This window comes from Chionomys nivalis, chromosome 26 (assembly GCF_950005125.1).
Source record: "Chionomys nivalis chromosome 26, mChiNiv1.1, whole genome shotgun sequence".
In the NCBI taxonomy this organism is placed as follows: domain Eukaryota; kingdom Metazoa; phylum Chordata; class Mammalia; order Rodentia; family Cricetidae; genus Chionomys; species Chionomys nivalis.
Window position 1 is genome coordinate 9,083,533 of NC_080111.1, and position 18,528 is coordinate 9,102,060.

General features: G+C 39.9%; 1 protein-coding gene across 1 annotated transcript in view; it reads left to right on the forward strand.

Moving 5' to 3' along the window:
* The window catches only part of Col5a2 (collagen type V alpha 2 chain), a 127,352-nt gene that overhangs the window by 68,849 nt on the left and 39,975 nt on the right, over positions 1-18,528 (forward strand). The window contains exons 3-12 of the mRNA XM_057758517.1: positions 816-829; positions 3,030-3,062; positions 4,290-4,322; positions 5,170-5,223; positions 8,611-8,721; positions 10,471-10,548; positions 12,937-12,981; positions 14,292-14,345; positions 14,722-14,775; positions 15,466-15,519. Of these exons, the coding sequence (XP_057614500.1) occupies positions 816-829; positions 3,030-3,062; positions 4,290-4,322; positions 5,170-5,223; positions 8,611-8,721; positions 10,471-10,548; positions 12,937-12,981; positions 14,292-14,345; positions 14,722-14,775; positions 15,466-15,519 (530 nt within the window). The remainder of the gene's footprint in view (positions 1-815; positions 830-3,029; positions 3,063-4,289; positions 4,323-5,169; positions 5,224-8,610; positions 8,722-10,470; positions 10,549-12,936; positions 12,982-14,291; positions 14,346-14,721; positions 14,776-15,465; positions 15,520-18,528) is intronic.

Below are 18,528 nucleotides of genomic sequence, written 5' to 3' on the forward strand. Positions count from 1 at the left end.
TCACATCATTTATAATAATTGACATGATTTGTGGCTAGTCCTTCAAAACCCCAAATTATCCCAATTTCTATATTTCTCTCACTTCCATTTTTCAAAATATTATGGCAGGGTAATAAGCTATTTTTAGTAATTAGAAAAAAAAAGAAACAATCCAAATAATTTATTGTGGGGAAACTAATGCTGCTAAATGGACTGTACTGAATTCATGTGATGAGATCCTGATTTGAAAAGCGAACAGGAAAACAAATTATGCAAAGGTTTGTGTGATGTAAATATCTATTACTATATGCAGACAAGGATAGGAGAATAAGGAAAAATTAGGTACCTGATATCATTTGCTTATTTATGAGGATTACATACACGAAACAAATGGTAGTGACTTCTGATGGCTTGACTGAGACCAGGAAACACGGGACAGAGGACGTAACATGGGTTACAGATTTCCACTGCAGAGCTGGATGTTCAATACAATTTGCATTTGAACTAAACCTCTTGACTCTTTTAAAGTATTAAAAACAACAGACAACTCTAAATATAATTTATGATAAAATTACTAGGCTTTGCTAACACTGGGATCGCTGTAAATGTTGTGAAGAAAATTATGACCACATAAGGATAATCCAAATATATGTGCAATTTCTTTTGTTAGAATTGTTTCAAGGCAGTTTTTGCACTCAACCATATTCGTGCGGAGATAGCCTGTCTGTGTTGAAATCTATATCTATAAGAAATAAACGATTGAAAGCATATATGCTGCATGTTTTTTCATAGTCATTGCTCCATAAAATGATATGTTTATTCTTTTCTTTTTGTAGGTAGAGGAAGGAAGGTGAGTTTTACTTTGTATTGTTTCTTTTCCATAAGCAAAGCTCTTTCTGAGACGATCCACACAGTACTGTGCTTTGAAATGTCTGGAAGTTTGGTGTGGGGTGTAAGGTAACCTGAAATACACGGAGACTGAATGGATACAGTTTCTCGACTGCTGAGAGTTACAGAGGCCACTGATTTACTGACTCTACAGTTCCTTTGTCTCTTCTGTCTTCAGTGTGGGAGAGTCAGGGCTTTCCATATACTGGACAAGCCTTCAACTACTGAGCTAGTTTTTGTCAGCTGCCCGTTCCTATCCGAAAGTTGTGAACTACATTAGGAGTTTGGGAACACGTTCTGCTGTTTCCATCCTAATCATTGTACTTAGTAAATAGTTCATGTGCCTTAGAAACTTGACATACATTTGTGGTCAGGGGAAGACCAAGGAAAAGGAAGGAGGAAAGACAGGAAAGAAGAAGGAGGAAGGGGAAGGAGAGAAAGCAAGGGGAGTTCTACTTTAATGAATTGGTCTCTCCATTGGAGGATAATTAATTGATCCAAAATAAATTAATTTTTTCCCCAAAGCATACTGCTTGCCCTCTTCACCCTCCTTCACCTTCAGGACCTTACCTGAAGAAGGTATTTTCCTGGAGAAGACCTTCTTGTCTGTGAGGACAGCAGTAGTCATAACTGTTTCCCTAGTAACTATCTGCTCTAGGGCCACGTCTTTGCTCTAATGCATTACCTGCTCCAGACTCAGATCAACCGACGTGATCACTGTATTGTGTGTCCTGCTTCTGAGTCTGTCATGATGATCATTGAAATCATTAGTTTTAAAGCTGCATCAGTTTTCCATGTGTGAGGTAATATTGGAAAGGTAAAATTAGATTTTCCCCTTTGGAGTATACGATTTGGTGACCTAGATTTAAAAAAAAAAAGAACAGTACTCAAAACATAGTATGACTTTTAACCCACATAGCTTCTAGCAGCATCTCTTACATGTCAATCATGGATGGCACCCAAGCATGGATAGTCAGGGTTGTCCATTATAGGTCAGCGTAGGGTATAGCAGCGCAGCGTTGACCAGATGAGCGAGGGCGTGAAAACCATGGGGGCAGTCAGACATGTAACCCTGGATATCTCCGAGGTACTGAGTGAGATAATCTAGTGTGTGTTTCCTCTGCTTGCAGAATTCCCTTCTAGACATGTATTTGATTTTCTAATTAGATGATATAATAATATATGCGAGATATGAAATTAAAAAAGCTCCGACTCACTCCTCCTGCGGTCCATCCACGTAGGATGTGACTTGAAGTCATGCTTGCTCTCCTCAGACGCTTAACAGAAGCACATTTTGTAATGTGCTAATTGGAACTCATTGGCTCAGGACGATCACCCAGGAAGCAAAACAGGCAGAGACAATGATGACATCAAGGAGCCCCAAATCACAGGAGGACAAATGCTGACACAGATAACACTCACTAATATATGAGGAAAAACACAGATATTAGGCCACCCATACTCTACCTACTGAGATCATAAAATCAGTATATGCACGTCAAAAACCTACAGGCCTACTGTTGAAACGAAACGCCTCTGGCGTCTAGTTTCCTTGTTGTTCCTTCACTGATGTTCATAAATTGACATGGCAGTCTCTTGCTATGCAATTGGCTTTTTCCAACGTTTCCCTCAGAGATTGAGAAGCACACACTAGAACAACCGTGCTTTCTCTTCTGATGAGAGGCGAGCATCTGTAACTTTTGATGTTCGCCATGAAGTCTATGGAAGGAACACGAGGGGCAAGAATGGTTTATGTCGATGATGATACCCTGCCTCTTCGGACACATAGCTCTCTGGGTTTCTTCTGTGGTTTCACTCTATGGGGAGATGTCCCAGTGATGCTGTCTTTACTTCTTTCTCCCCGATTCTTTCTTATTCTGATCAGCTTTCTGCTATTGCTATTATGAAAAACGAAGTGAAACGAAGGTTTTCTCCCTTCTCATTTCATGTGCTCCATTTCTCTCACGGTCCTCATCTCTGGAGATGTTGTCTTCACAAAGAATGTCTGACTAAATGCCTTGATCATGGAACATTAACTTCGTTCTCCTTGCTCACGTTTTATCCACATTCCCAGTATTTCTGTAGACTAGTGTGACATGTTATTGCTCAAAATAAGCTATATTTTATTAATTAGTTTCTTCTTTTTAAAAAAATCTTTCTAGGGACAAAAAGGAGAGCCAGGACTCGTGCCTGTTGTAAGTATATATTATTGATATATAAAAAACAATATATATATACAATTTTCAAGCATAACTATAGAAGTCATTTATTATTGCTTTCTTTCAAAAAGAAAGTTATTTTATAATGAAAAAGTTTAATATAACATGCACAAGGCAGAATACAGTATTAGATATAATATGTATGCTTTATAACATTAAATTTTATATTCACATGACTGATAATACAAAAAAATCATGTTCTTATAATATGAAGTATATTGAATTGTATATAATGGTGTTCCACACGTTTGGAAGTGTGTCATTCCTTGATCCTGATCGAAATTCCACATTAATTCAGAATTCTCAGGACATCATTATTCTTGCTGGTGACCAGAAAGTACACCATGGATATGACAAAATTGCTATCATTTCAAACCATAGATTTTTATAGCAGCTTTCATTGATCTGTTAAGTGAAAAGATTACACTCGTTAATTATTAAGTAGCAATAGGTACTAACTAGGTAGCTATTAGGTAGAAAACCCTATTTTCTCAATTTACCCAAAAGTATGCATTTCTTTTTTTTCTTTTTTTTTTTTTTGTTTTTTTTTTTTGTTTTTTTTTTTTTGTTTTTTTTCGAGACAGGGTTTCTCTGTAACTTTGGAGCCTGTCCTGGAACTAGCTCTGTAGACGAGGCTGGTCTCGAACTCACAGAGATCGTCCTGCCTCTGCCTCCCAAGTGCTGGGATTAAAGGCGTGTGCCACCACCGCCCGGCTAAAAGTATGCATTTCTTATAGTTTCCCCTTTTCATATTTGATGTGTCTTAGATTTTAAATATTTGACTAACTTTTTCATTCCACATAATTCTGTGAGATTGTTTCACGCACACCATTTTGCGTTTCAGCCTGCATATAAATTTCCATTTAAAGAAACTTACTACAGAGAGAATAAGCAGTTAGTTCAAGGTCACTTAGTTGCCCTGAGAGTGAAGATTTGGCATAGAGCCCCTGTCTTCAATGTGAATGTATTGTATCAATGTGAATTTATTGTTTTAATAAAATGTATCCATTTCCATGCAAACACTATATTTCTGTATTAAAGTTCAAAATGGGTGATATTTTAACTCAGAGTTAAGAGGCAGTGCAAGTAGTTGGACTCATCCTTAAAAAGATTCCACCGAGCTTTTGTTCTTCTTCATTAGACTGTTGAATTTTCCAAGTCTCTGTAAGCTTTACCTTCATAATTTTCTTGTTTGGTGTTCAGGTAACGGGCATACGCGGTCGTCCGGGACCTGCAGTAAGTGTTTCCCTCCGGTATTTGTTGTGAATACTGAGCATCTATTGTTTTTATTGATTTTTATTGAGCTCTACATTGTCTACTTCCCACGTAGATTAAATCTATGTATGTCTCTCTTAGGGTCCTCTTTGTTGCCTGGGTTCTCTGGATTGTGATTTGTAGGCTGGTTTTCTTTGCTTTATGGGAAAACATCTTAATAATAAAAAAATTAAATAAAACACCAGAAGCAAGGTTGTTGGTTGAAACAAATAACATTTTTAAATAAATGTTTTTAGTAAGGCAGCAACTGTGGCACTTAGAATTCGAGAAATTTTGAGTAGAGTTTATATGTATGCATGTATGTGTGCCATAGAAATAATAATCCATCTCTGTTTGAATGTACATAAAGCAACAGTACTGGCCAGCAGCAGATAGGCCAGTAGTGAGTGGTCTGGAGCACTGTGTGACTCACACATTCTACCAGATAACTGGCAATGTAGGGCTGGCATTTTTCCGTGAGTCTTCAGACATGAACTCTTAAGCTTTTGTACCTAGAACTTATTGGCCAAAGATTTACATTGCGGCTAGCCTGTGAAAATGAAGCTACATTTGCAATTGCTAGTTACACCAATACGTTCCGTTCCGCAGTGCCTTTATGTGGTGCCTAAGTCTGTACAGCTCTTTGAACTTCACCCCTGAAACACTCAGCCCTTTCGTTTATAGAACATTCGCTTGCTCAGGCTTTGCTGTCCAGTCTTCAACCGCACTAAACTGGAAAAGTGATGTGTCTTTTTCAACGTTCTTTTATCGATTAAATTCTTTAAAAAATCATAAATGTTTATATCCATAACCATACTTTGTATTTTAGGGCCCTCCAGGATCACAAGGACCAAGAGGGGACCGAGGCCCCAAAGGAAGACCTGTAAGTTGGCGACTGTTTCCCCCACCCCCCAAATGTGTGTCTAATGTGCTGGTTTGCACTTTTCCTTTGAGTACAGCGAGGGACCAGAGACACTTTGGCTCTGCCATTTTCACTAAACGCCACAAAGAATTCCAATCACGAAATGAACTTACAGTTCTCCAAATGTAGAGAAAATTATTGCATGAAAGTGATTAGCCACTCCTTACTAGTCAGATAACACAACCGCAATCAGTTAGATTTTATAAAGTCAAATTACCGACACACTGATTATAGAAACAAGGTTCATACATCATGCTGCATTCAGAAGCTGTCATTCACGAGTGAACGATGCCAAGAATGTGCATTTAAGGTAAAACACCTGCACTCTGGTTTTTATGGATGCTGTGGAAATTTCCAACTGGAGAGGGGAAAAAAGAAACTATTGGTGGATAAGATTTATTTCCTAAGAATTCTTGCCTTTCCATGGTGTAGATGTTACAGAGATTTAATAACTGGAAGAAATCAACACTTCCAACAAAGGGGATGAGTTATAACTAAAAGTTGTGTGTCCATGATCTAAAGCATGATGTCACATACACATTGTAGAACCCAGTTATCTCATTATCTACTTGCATACAAGGTATATTCTTCTCTTGTTAAGTGTGTGCTTTCTTACACCACCATAAAATCTAAGATGTTTCATTTATTGAATAACTGGATTTCGTTTTTGTTGCTGTCATTACCCCTTATTTCGGCTAGAAAAGCATTTGTGCACTCGGGAGGCAGAGGCGGGCAGATCTCTGTGAGTTCGAGGCCAGCCTGGTCTACAAGAGCTAGTTCCAGAACCGGAACCAAAAGCTACAGAGAAACCCTGTCTCGAAAATTAAAAAAGAAAAAAAGAAAAGCATTTGTGTTGTTTAATTTTTATCTCTAATTGTATCTTCTAAAACTTAATTTTCAATGGAATTTTCAGTATCCAAATATGTATTTGTGGGGATATCTGTGGAAGGAACAGATGAGCAAGGAGGCAACATATGACTCTGGACGTATAAGTAGGAGTCGAATCTGTTGTAGGTCAGATCGTTCTGAAATCTTACAGCCTAGTTTTCTTTAAAAGCATTAACGCAAACAGAGGACAAAGCGCTAAGGCTTCTAGAATCGAGCTGGCAGTGTGGGTGAATTGCCTAGGCCTACAGGTGCACGGTAGTGCCCAAACCAGCTGTGGCCACATCAGGGGACTAAATTGCATGTTCTCGTTCTCTCGTGCGCTCTTCGTTGCTGTTCTATTGAGCTACGTCGCTGGTATTAGTGGTTTAAATGCTTTTAGCTCTCCAGGTGTCACCACAGACTAAAAATGACAAGCAGGGAAAAGTTATTGAAGCGTGTCCGCTGTTTTCTTCGTGTGGACGTTTAAAGTTCGCCACCTAGTGGCCATCTGCAAGTACTTTTATGCAGAGGATAAAAGGACGAAACAGAACATTGACTTAAACAAATTATGTGATTAAGTATAACTGAAAATACGCATTTGAATGGATTACTAATTCTAGTTCATTTTGTAGTTTTTAATCACTAAACCGTTTACATTGCATTCTTATTCTCATTAAATTGTTCACATTCACTTCGTCTTAGAAAATTTTCAGAAGTGTTCATTTACTTAATTTTCAAGTTCTGATAGACTAACATACAGAGAATTCCAGGAAAATATAGAAGAAATTGGACGTCAACAAAAATGTAGGCTCTCTTCCGGCCAGCCCTTGCTTGGTATCTGATCTGGCTTAACCAGCGAATGCAGTAAGAACCCCGAGAATTCCTATTAACCAGATCGCTTTCTATTCATATATAAAGCAAATATAGTTTTCTGTTTATTTTGGAAACATTTGGGGAGTAAGCATTTTGTTTCTGTTTATAATAATGGTTCGTACTAAGCAGTTGGCTTTGGGGGAAAAAGCTCTCCGACAAAGCTAAGGGCTACTCTGTGTGTTCTGGAGCAGAGATGCCTGCCACACAGTGTGATCCGGGGGCGAAGACAACAGCGAAATAAACCCAATAATGCATTAGAGAGTGACTTGCCATTGGTCGAGGGGCAAGAAGGGGACTGATTTTTCAAATATAAGAATGTTTTTCTAAGAAATCAGGCTTTGGATTTCCTAGGCTATTTTTTTTTTCTCTCAGTTCAAAGACATAAGTGTTATTTGGCCAACTCCAGAAAAAATATGGATGTTTGAGTACAGCAAATTACGATCAATCAGCTTCTTCAGCTTGTCCAGCCTTCTGGGCTGCATTGTTGATTCACATTTGAGTTGCTGACTGTGGGCCAGGTAGAGTTACTCTCTTGGCTAAGAATTAGAAGCTTTTTTTACTATTCAACACCCACTTACCACTTTCAAATTATCTTGTGACTTCTTTGTTCCTCTCCTATGAGAGCTTAAGAGTTTTAGACATGCACACGCGCGTGCGCACGCACACACACACACACACACACACACACGAATGCGCAAGCCTGATGGGAATGATGACGCTGGGAAACGGAGCTTTTCCAGACTTGAGGACGTGGCTGTTCCCCAAGTTGCCCTCAGAATGTGGGTTAGGGAAAGGGTGCAGCTTGGCGGGAAGGGTCATTGTTCACTTCTCTGAGAACTGGCTTCTCATGTCTCATTTGTCTGGCTGACCGCCCTGGGGGGAAGGAAAATAAGGCGTGCCAGACTTAAAGTAAAGAAGAGTGAAGTGTGCAAATGTTATCCACAGTATTGAGTGTCCACTAAGTACCAGAAATTCTGCAAGCCTCATGCAATTTGGAAGATGAAATAGACTCACAAACTCTATCCAGGGCTTTTGCATTTTAGGAGAAGATAGGGTGAAAAATAGGGTAAACAGGCACATCACAGGTAACTGTAATACCAGACAGATACATTTAGAAACTGTTTATTAAATATACATAAGCAAGATAATCTCATCAAATAAGCCTCATTTTTTTTTTTTTTTTTTTTTTTTTTTTTTTTTTTTTTTTTTTTTGGTTTTTGGAGACAGGGTTTCTCTGTGGTTTTGGAGCCTGTCCTGGAACTAGCTCTTGTAGACCAGGCTGGTCTCGAACTCACAGAGATCCGCCTGCCTCTGCCTCCCGAGTGCTGGGATTAAAGGCGTGCGCCACCACCGTCCAGCAATCAGCCTCATTCTAGACTGCTGCTGAGGTTACTTGATTTTCGAATTATTATAAGATTTAACACATCAAATAAAATTCTTACCAAGACTGTGTCTCAGTGACAGAAGCCCTGAGCAGTAGGGGAAATTGACAGTGTTTAGATTGTCTGTTATAATGACCATGCTTGTCCTCTCGAAGTCTGTGTATTCAGCTTCCTAGTGAGCACTTATTTGAAAGTGGTTCTAACGTCCAGTGGTTTTCTTTCCTAGGGTCCTCGTGGTCCTCAGGGAATTGATGGAGAGCCAGGTGTTCCTGGTCAACCTGGTGCCCCAGGGCCTCCTGGACATCCCTCTCACCCAGGGCCTGATGGAATGAGCAGGGTGAGTTGTGTGCTCTGGTTAGTGTAACAGTTAGGTGATACATGAATCGTGAATTCAGCCTGATGGTGTTAGACTGTATCTGTTCAGAAGTTGATACTTTACTCCGAACCTGTGGCATGAATGCAGATCTACTGAGAACTACAGTGAAACATATAAATTCACAAGGGATTGTTGGAAAATCCAAAGCATCCTTTTCTCAAGGTTTACATCAAATTCTTTGTTCTCCAGTGGTAGTTCCAGACCCCCAAACCCTCACTTTTTTCTGGGGGTACTGAGAGAATAGTGCACTGTTCATACAATGAACTGAAGAATGCACATCTCTGTCCTGCTGTTCCCCAGGCTCCCAAAACCAAACCTGCATCCTCCCAAGAGAGGATGCCATACTTGTGGTGATGGAGAGAACACGAGGTTGTACAGACTCTTGGGGGAGACATTTTTGTCACCATGACAAATGCTAGTGAGAAACAATTTACAGGGGAGATGATTGGTTCACAGTGTGAGAAGTTTCTATCCATAGCTGCTGACTCCCTTGTTTCAGGGCCTGTGCAGGGTAGAGCATCCTCGTCTAACATTGATAGAACAAACATTCCCTTCTCCATGGTTAGGAAGATGACAAATAAAAGAAGAGTTTGGGATAAGACAGAGTTCCCCAGAATATGTTCGCAGTGACTTGGATAATTTCATGCATCTGGATGTCACTTCTGAATGTCTCTACCTCCTTCCAACCCATGCTTTTGACTTAATGACTCCATTGGTGAATGAATTCATTGGGAAGTTCCATGGTCCAGTTACTTTCCAATACTCCACCTGTGAACGTTGCATTGGGGACCAAGATTTTAACCCAAGGCATTAGGGTGTGTTGGGGAAGCTATATCAAACCATAGCAGCATTGAACATATTTCTTATATTTTAATTTTCTTCTTTAATCAAACGAAATGCTTCTTTTTGTCTGCCCTGTTGAACTCTTGGTGGCTGCAGATGGCACTCAGGGGTTTACTGCATAGGAAAAGCCACCCAAAGAGTCCAAAGACTATGAGTATATTACAACTGTTCATGCATTTGCTTACCAGCTGATTAAAGAAGGAGCAGTCTGTTTATATTTTGAACAACATACCTATTTCTCACTAACATCTGGAAATTAATAAAGTTGCTGGAAAATAGATGAATAGTTTTATTCAGTTTAATTGCCAGAGTATTTTAAAGTTATCCGAGAATAAATAAAATGATTCCCACTTCTTGGAATAATCAGAGATTTACTGAAAGGATTGTAACAATTTTGTAAACTTACAGAAAAGCAACTTTTAGGTTACTTTCCATGAGTGAATAAAACACCCCATCTAGTTAAAATATTCTGAAATGGAATCTGGCATCTTTAGGATAAATATTTAAAGTACATCCTTTAAGCTTTTCTCTGTTACAAGCATGTTCCGGGTGGGAGAGAGCCAGATGAAAACATCAGATCCGCAGCAGGCAGCTGAGAACCTGTCAAGATGCTTGTGTCTGGTTGCAGCAGGTTTTCTGAAATAACATATGGAGAAAACACCCTGGGGGTGGGGGAAGAATAACCCGTCAAACTCACGCACAGAAAAAAAGTAGCTTGAATTCTTCTCTGCGTACTAAAGTCAAATATTCAGAATGGCGCTTAGAAGAGTCTGATAGAGAAAGCGGAGTGTGCACATTTCTCACCATTAGAAGTGTTGCGATACACATCTTTTACAGTGTAAATAATGTCAATGTCTACCTTTCCAGCCCTTTTCAGCTCAGATGGCAGGACTGGATGAAAAATCCGGACTTGGGAGTCAAGTGGGACTCATGCCTGGCTCTGTGGTAAGCACACAGTTTCCTGGTAAAGTATTAGTTGAAAGAAACTTCTAGATGGGGAAGCTTGAGTGAGTTAGATAAAATTGTAAGCAAATGAGGAGACTCAGCTGGTGAAGGCGACAGCTGCCAAGCCTGCTGATTTGAGATCAACCCCCAAGAAACATACTGTAGGAGAGACTAGATTCTTATGACTTTCACATGTGCACCGTGACACTCAAGTATACACACACACACACACACAGTGAGAAACACACACAGATGCACACAATAACACACAGAGAAGCACATACATTCACAGAAACACAAACACACACTCATACACACATACACTGTTACACACTTATATGCACACACAAACATACATGCACACATATGAACAGAAGCACATACATACACAGAAACACCTATAGATGCTCATATACACTTACATGCACACACACATGCACATATATGCATGCATTAACATAAGCACACACATACACACATAAACGTTCACACACATATGCACACATACATACACACATTTCATTAATATAAATAAAATTAGAATATTTTAGAACACACTTATCAAGACATTTAACTTATTTTGCAAGTCCTGCTGTGTGTGAGTTGAAAGTCCAGGAATGTTCCAGTCATACCCTTATGTACTATTTGTGAGCATCAATCAACATCTGTCTGCATATTTCATTTCACACTTAAGGAAGAGGACATGACTACCATCAAAAAAGACTATTTCTTTATAATAAAAGTGTATTTATTATTTTTATAGTGTCAATTAGAAACCCTGACTTGTTTGACTTCTCAAACAAATGTTGGGTCATTTCCATCTTTATGAGTTTCTACTGAACTAGCATCCTTTGACCGGACACCCATAGTCCAGCAGCTCTGCTTCCCTGGCTATTCCTCTTTTGTCTTCAGCCCTGTGAATTTTCCAGCTTCTTGAACTGATTCTTAACTTGGAAATGTGAAGGATTCCAGACACACAGAGAGAACTAACACCCTTCACACCAATTCTTCACTGCCTTTTGAACTTAATAATTTAAAACTGGTCCATGTTAATTAAATCTCAGACGATGCAAAATAAAGTCACACCTCACAGATATCAAGCCTCTTTAAGGCCAGCTTTAGGTTACCTCAAACATGATCTTCTAACTCACTATTAATTGCTTGTTTTGTGATAGTTTTCTGCGATATCTAATGTTTTAACTTTGAATTTAAATTACATACATATTCATACCACTATCTTATCAAAATTTTATTTTTAAAGTCATTTAATTTAAAATTAATGTTTTATTAACTTATATTGGTTGTACATAATAATGAATTTCCTTATATTGTTTTTATACATGCACACAATTTGGTATTCCTTCTTGAATTTCCCACTCTTCTCCTTTCCGAGTCATTGTCTCTGTCTTCCAAAGTGGCTACTTTTCAACTTTCTTATTTTTAAAGGTGCTTCCTCTCCTTAGTAGCTAGAATATAGAATGAACTAAACTGAATTTAGCAGCATTTACTCGATTGAGATTTATTTTAGCTAAACTGATTTTATTTAGAAGGTTTGACATGAAGTTTCATTTTTCTCAAATGGAGTTAAAACCCCCCTAAGTTTTCACTTCCCACTGCATCCCCTCTGCTTCAGGGGAATCACTTCATGTTTAGATGAGAGAAACCTGTGCTTATGCTTTTAATATGTGTTGTTCCAGAAAACCCAATCCCCGATAATTTAAACTGACATTGAAAATGATCTGGCCCATATTGCTGGTTTCATAAACTGTTGACTTAGCTTGGTATTTAAGCCAGCCCTCCCTAGAGTGGAAACATCACACTGGTTATCTGTAAGTATTGTGTGGGTGCCAAGATTTTCCCTCTTCAGATGTTTTGCTTTATCAGAATCTCCCACTTGCTCATCTGTGGGCCCTTGTCATAAAGACACTGGGTGTGCACAGGCGTGTTTATGGCAAAGAGGCTACACAGTGAAATCATCACACACATCAGTCAAATTTAATCGCCCTGAGTGCATCTGCCTCCCAGAAAAGCAAATCCAAGGTCATGTCAGTATGGCCCTCTAGTCAATCGTCACTTCCCAGATTCTAAAACACATTCACCATTTTAAAAGCATGAGTTGTGGAACTGAAGAGGTCACTCAACTATTAAGAGCAGCTATTCTTGCCAAGAACCCAGGTTTGATTCTTAGCATCCTCCTGGTGGTTCACAACTCCAATTCCAGAGGATATAATACCCTCTTATGACCTCCCAGAACACCAGGCACATATATGGTGTACCTGCATACACATGAGCAAACCACTCATATGCATACAATAAAATCAATAAATCTAAAAATAGATATAATGCAACTTGAATATGAAGTAACTTTTCTTCTCACTTGTTTTTAAGGGTCCTGTTGGCCCAAGGGGACCTCAAGGTTTACAAGGACAGCAAGTAAGTGTTCTTTACAATGAAATTATATACTACAACATAAAGAAAGAGCACAAATAAGGTTCACGTTTCATGACTACTTGGGGCAGAACATTAAACTGTGTTATTATCACTTGGAATGGCATCTACCAAACAATCCTCACCCACTTAGTAGCATAGGCAGCTTTCTTTTTCAAAGTTTCTTGATAACGTGTGTGTGTGTGTGTGTGTGAGAGAGAGAGAGAGAGAGAGAGAAAGAGAGAGAGAGAAAGAAAAAGAGAGAGAGAGAGAAAGAGAGAGAGAGAGCACGCGCGCAAACCAGAGACTGAAGTCATACATCTTTTTTGGTAGCTCTCTGCTTTAGTTCTTGGAGCAGAGTCTCTCTCTTGCAGGCAGGGTCTCTTACTGAATTGGTAGCTCACTGGTTTAGCCAGTCATTTGGCTGGGGGGCCCCAGAGATGCCCTGTTCCTGTCCCTCTCCCCGGCACAAGGATCACAGGCTGTCTGTCTATCTGCCTGGCTCTCACATGTGTGTTAGGTTTCCACATTCCGATCCTCCTCATGCCTGTGCAGCAAATGCTTATCCACTGAGCTGTCTCCCTAGCCCTCCAAGTTTCTCAATGGTCCTCAATGTGCATCATCTGATTTCTCTATGTGATTGACCTCTGACACTAGGATCCATGTATCCTTGGTTCTAAAACAAGAGAACATCATCTCATGTCATGATGATTTCCACAACTGATTATTGCCAACTCTCAGACTTTACGATCAGATAACTAAAGGCCCTTCCCAATTAGTATTATTATAAACTAAGGCCGAGGTAGTTATTTTGTGGAATCTGTATGATCCTAATACTATATACTTTCCTTCCACACCTATCAAATGCTAGTAGAACTATGATGTAGACTCCTTGTAATGATCCAATAGGCATTGGCTAAGAATGCTTCAAAAGGAAACATCTTTAGCTCATTCGAGGTCATCTCATTGTCATGATCGGCTGTATGGACTTGAATTCATTACATTGCTGAACAGAGAGATAGTTGATAATGGTAAGGTGGTTGATGATGATGATGCTAGATACTATTGATTGAGTACCCAATCTGCATTAGCCCTATTTGAAGACTCCTTTATCTAAATAGGCCAATAAACCTAGTCCTAACATTAACCTGATTTTTAAGATTGTGAAACTGCATTATATTCTGATTCAGTAATTTCCTTGATATTCCATGCCTGGAAAGAGGCAGAGAGCAACCCCCACACTATGCATTGTTAAGGATACAGAATTTGGTATTCTGCTTTTCTTCGGTTCATTTATCATTCGTTCTGAACTTTAGGGTGGCGTTGGGCCATCAGGACCTCCCGGTGAGCCTGGCGAGCCTGGACCAATGGTGAGTGTGGAATGAATGTGTCAACCCATTTCACGGGACTCTACCTCTATGAGGTGTTGTGGGGGTATTTGTTCTCCTAGGCTACAATAATGTAGCAAGAAATGACGGTCCCTGAGGTCCTGTGCTATGGATTATACTTAAGTTTTATATTTCTAAGTCACAGTATTTTAACCCAGGGACTTGAGTGTTGTGGAAAGTATGGATACATAGATTTGTGCAATTCAACATCTCTATTCCCAAGCACAAGATCCGAGACATACAGGTGATTAAACATTAGTAATGCTGTTTGATATCTTTCCATTGTTTCAATAGGATTTGAATAGCCTTGGAAGGAGGAGGTGAATATTCTTTGGTTTTTGTTTTGCTTTCTTCTTAGGGTCCAATTGGTGCCCGTGGACCAGAGGGGCCCCCTGGGAAACCTGGAGAAGATGTAAGTTTCCCATTGCTTTGGAGTGTAGATGAGGCTAACTAGGAGCTACATGGGTCAGGCGAAAATTCGGCTCCAATTCCCTTTCATCACCTCACCCCTTCAACTCCCATCAAATCCACTCTAAACTGGGGGACACAGGTTAAAGTTCTCCAAAACCTGAAAGGACTCTTTATTATGAGAGTGTTAAATTACTAGATATTATCTCTCCTGAATTCTCCAGGATTTTTTTTTATTAAGATTTATCTTTGAAAACAAACAATTTATGTGTGTGTGTCTTTTAGAAGACTGGGAAGATGAGTTAATCTGAACATATAACAAATGCTTATTTTATTTTAATTTTTGTTGTGTTAGGGATCAACTTGGGGTATTGTGCATGATAGACAGGGTCTCTGCTTTGAGCTATATCCGATCCCTCTGCATGCAAATTGTGAGGGTCTGAAAATGGCTAGATCAGAACGGGTTGCTTTGCATCCATTTATTCTTCTGGCAACTTCAAAGAAGCATGATAAACTGAATTGCAGGGTTAATGTGACCAGAAATCGAGCCTGGGTTCTGTTTCTACACTGTTTGCAGTATAACACACACACAAAAAAAAAATCTGTACAGGTTTTTCCATCTGCACTTTATCAGGCAATCTCAGAGAAGGGTATTTAATCTCTCCGCACTTCTCACCTCCTTCTTCCTGTAAAGGGTGAACCTGGAAGGAATGGCAACACTGGCGAAGTGGGATTCTCAGGGTCACCGGTAAGTTCATGATCAATATAATGACACAAAAATAAAGAATGCGAGCCGGGCGCACGCCTTTAATCCCAGCACTCGGGAGGCAGAGGCAGGCGGATCTCTGTGAGTTCGAGACCAGCCTGGTCTACAGAGCTAGTTCCAGGACAGGCTCCAAAGCCACAGAGAAACCCTGTCTCGAAAAACCAAAAAAAAAAAAAAAATAAATAAATAAAAAATAAATAAAAATAAAAAAAAAATAAAGAATGCGAAACTTGCAGCGCATTGTACACACATGTATTAGACACTAGGTAAATGCAGACACCCAAGCGATATCCTCTTCTGTCGACATGCAGATGTGGAGGGCCGTTCTGCCAGCATTACAGTGAATCCCAGTTCCCAGAATTGTATTGGCGCCAGATGCAAACCCTGGAGCCAAACAATTGGGTCATAACTATAACTCTCATGGATACTCCCAAAACTCAAAATTTCCACAATTAAGAAGTCACCAAAGTGACCTACTTATAATCCATAACACCTGAGTTTTGTTGATCTCCAAATATTTTTATTGTATAGCAGCCCGTCTAACGGAAGTAGCGGCTTGAGGTTGTTGCCTCGTGTGTGTTTTCAATCAGCTGGGGGCTAAACTGTGGACAGGCTGCTCCTTTGGCTGCTCACCAAGTCCTAATGTTGCCTAAAATCCTTTATTAGTATGCTGGGTCCTAAAATCTCAGGAGAAGACGCGTCCGTGGCCAGGCTGCCCTAACACAGCTGTTTCGTTCTCCCTTGACTCATTCAAGGAACACATGTGTCAGCCCGCTCCACCGGATTTCGAGATCAGGGACCGTGAACGGCTTCCAAATCTGCCTGTTTGTGGCTCCACGTTGCTTTGTTTAGTTTCTTTAAGGGTGTGCTAGACCAGAATGGAGAGAATTAGAGACAGAAGGAGCAAAAATCCTCCTCAAGCATGTCAGTGCGTAGAGTTTCTCTCGCCCAGCAGCCCCTCGCTGAACTCAGTGCCTTCATTTCGTTCCTGTTATTCTCTAATGTTTCTGTACTTAATACAGCCGCCTGGTACTGTATGATTCTCTCTTTACTTTCCCAAAATTGGTGAGGTTCATTACTGAGATCATTTTTTTTTAAACAGAGTGATGTTGATCTTTAACTGGGATTTATAGGGCTCTAAGGATGATTTAGTTTCAATTACGAAAGCAATCCCCCATCTTCCTCTTTTTATCCTCTGCTCCCCTATCTTCCTGGGGTATAAGGCTAAGGCGTGAGGGTTAGCAGCCAGGACAGATGTCCTTTTCCTCCATGGCCTTCTGTACTCCCGCCTGTGCTCACAGCGAGCATCTCTGTGGGGAGGAGAGGTACCCCGCCAGGACGGCGCAGATGCTCTGGGCAAGCTCACCGCAACCCCGCACATTCACGCTGTGATGACAGCTCTGGGTCAGCAGGAGCATTCTTCTTGAGCATCAGAACATCCAGTTCATGTCCTTGTCATACTAGAATATGCAATTACATAGGAATTTCCCCTGCGATCGTCAAAGCTGAAGTTAACTAATTATTTGAAATAACAGCTCAGCTATTTCCCCATAGGCTTGGATGGGTGTGCACTAACTGGCTTGTTCGATGTTAAGGGAGTTATATCTCAGTGAGAGAGAGGATGCCGGTCCAAAACCTTTAAGGGACTTATTGATATGAAAGATTTTCTAAGCATGGTTGCATCCACAGAAGAATTAGTGATACCTCATTGTTTTCGGAGATGAGGTATCCTAACTGTGATAGTCTCAAAATGCCGAGGTACTTTCCCTACAAGAAGTCACAGAAAATATTACTCTGATCTTATCAACTAAACTTTTTAGTCTGGTTTCTTATTTATTCATTTAGTAAAATTGAGTAAAGGCTATGGTGTGCGGAGTGAAAGGACTTTGCCGTATGTGTAGGAACTGGGACAAGAGAAGCTACGCTGGAAGGGACTGGTGACAGCGACTGGGCTTAGAGGCATTCAAATCTTAATTCAGTTTGCCATCAAACTGATGATTATTTTCTGATTGCTCACTAACGAAGCAGAAGGCTAAGTGCTAGGCATTTGAGAATTGATAACCACGGTTGAAATCTGACAGCTGGATGATAGCACCAATCTGTGCTATCAGGATCTAGAACCTTCCAATGACAGCGGTCACAGGAATTCAATGCAAAACCAAATACATGTAGTCAAAATAATAAGAGCATGACTGAGTTACTGGATCACTATCATCTGAAAAACACTATATGGAAAAAGCCTTAATATCATTTCAAAAAGGGTTTTCGACTGGGTTTTATTTGTGGTTGTATTTCTATTCTTCTGCTTTAATGTGCTTGACTAGAAGAGACATAGAATTAGCAGAAACCTAGACATGACTGGGTCAGGACCCAAAGCTACCCTCGCATTTCCTGATTTTCTGTCGGATATTTTAGCTGCTCACTCGCTTTTCCAGCAGCCATCATTTTACAAAGCTTGCTCTGAACCCTGACCTCTAAAAGTCTGGATCATAATAAAACTACCATATTCAGACAGTAGAAATGATTGAAGCCCTTGGCTTGCTACATACAAGGACACCTCTTCCATCCAGATGAAGTTCAATGGAAAACAGGACAATGTGTTCTCCAGGGTTCCTCTTCTGAAGTTTCTTCTGTATGCCTGGACCTAGTCAATTTACACACTGCACGTGTTGATCCATTAATATTTTATTTATTTATTTATTTATTTATTTATTTATTTATTTATTTATTTATTGTCCCTTGTCAGTAGACAGTGAAGTATCAGCAAATGGGCAGCTGGCTCATTAACCCACATCTTTGTGTGTTGGGCTCTTCCATTTTTAACATGGTGCTTGCTTTCCTAGTTTTGATTACCCCAGTAACATTTTACTAGGCAAAAGTATCCTGTTCTTCTCTTGAATATGTTGGTGAAAAAGATGTGTCAGCTACCTTGGGGCAAAGGCATATTAAGCCATTTTCCGGTTTTATTAATGACCGTAATTTTCTATGTAC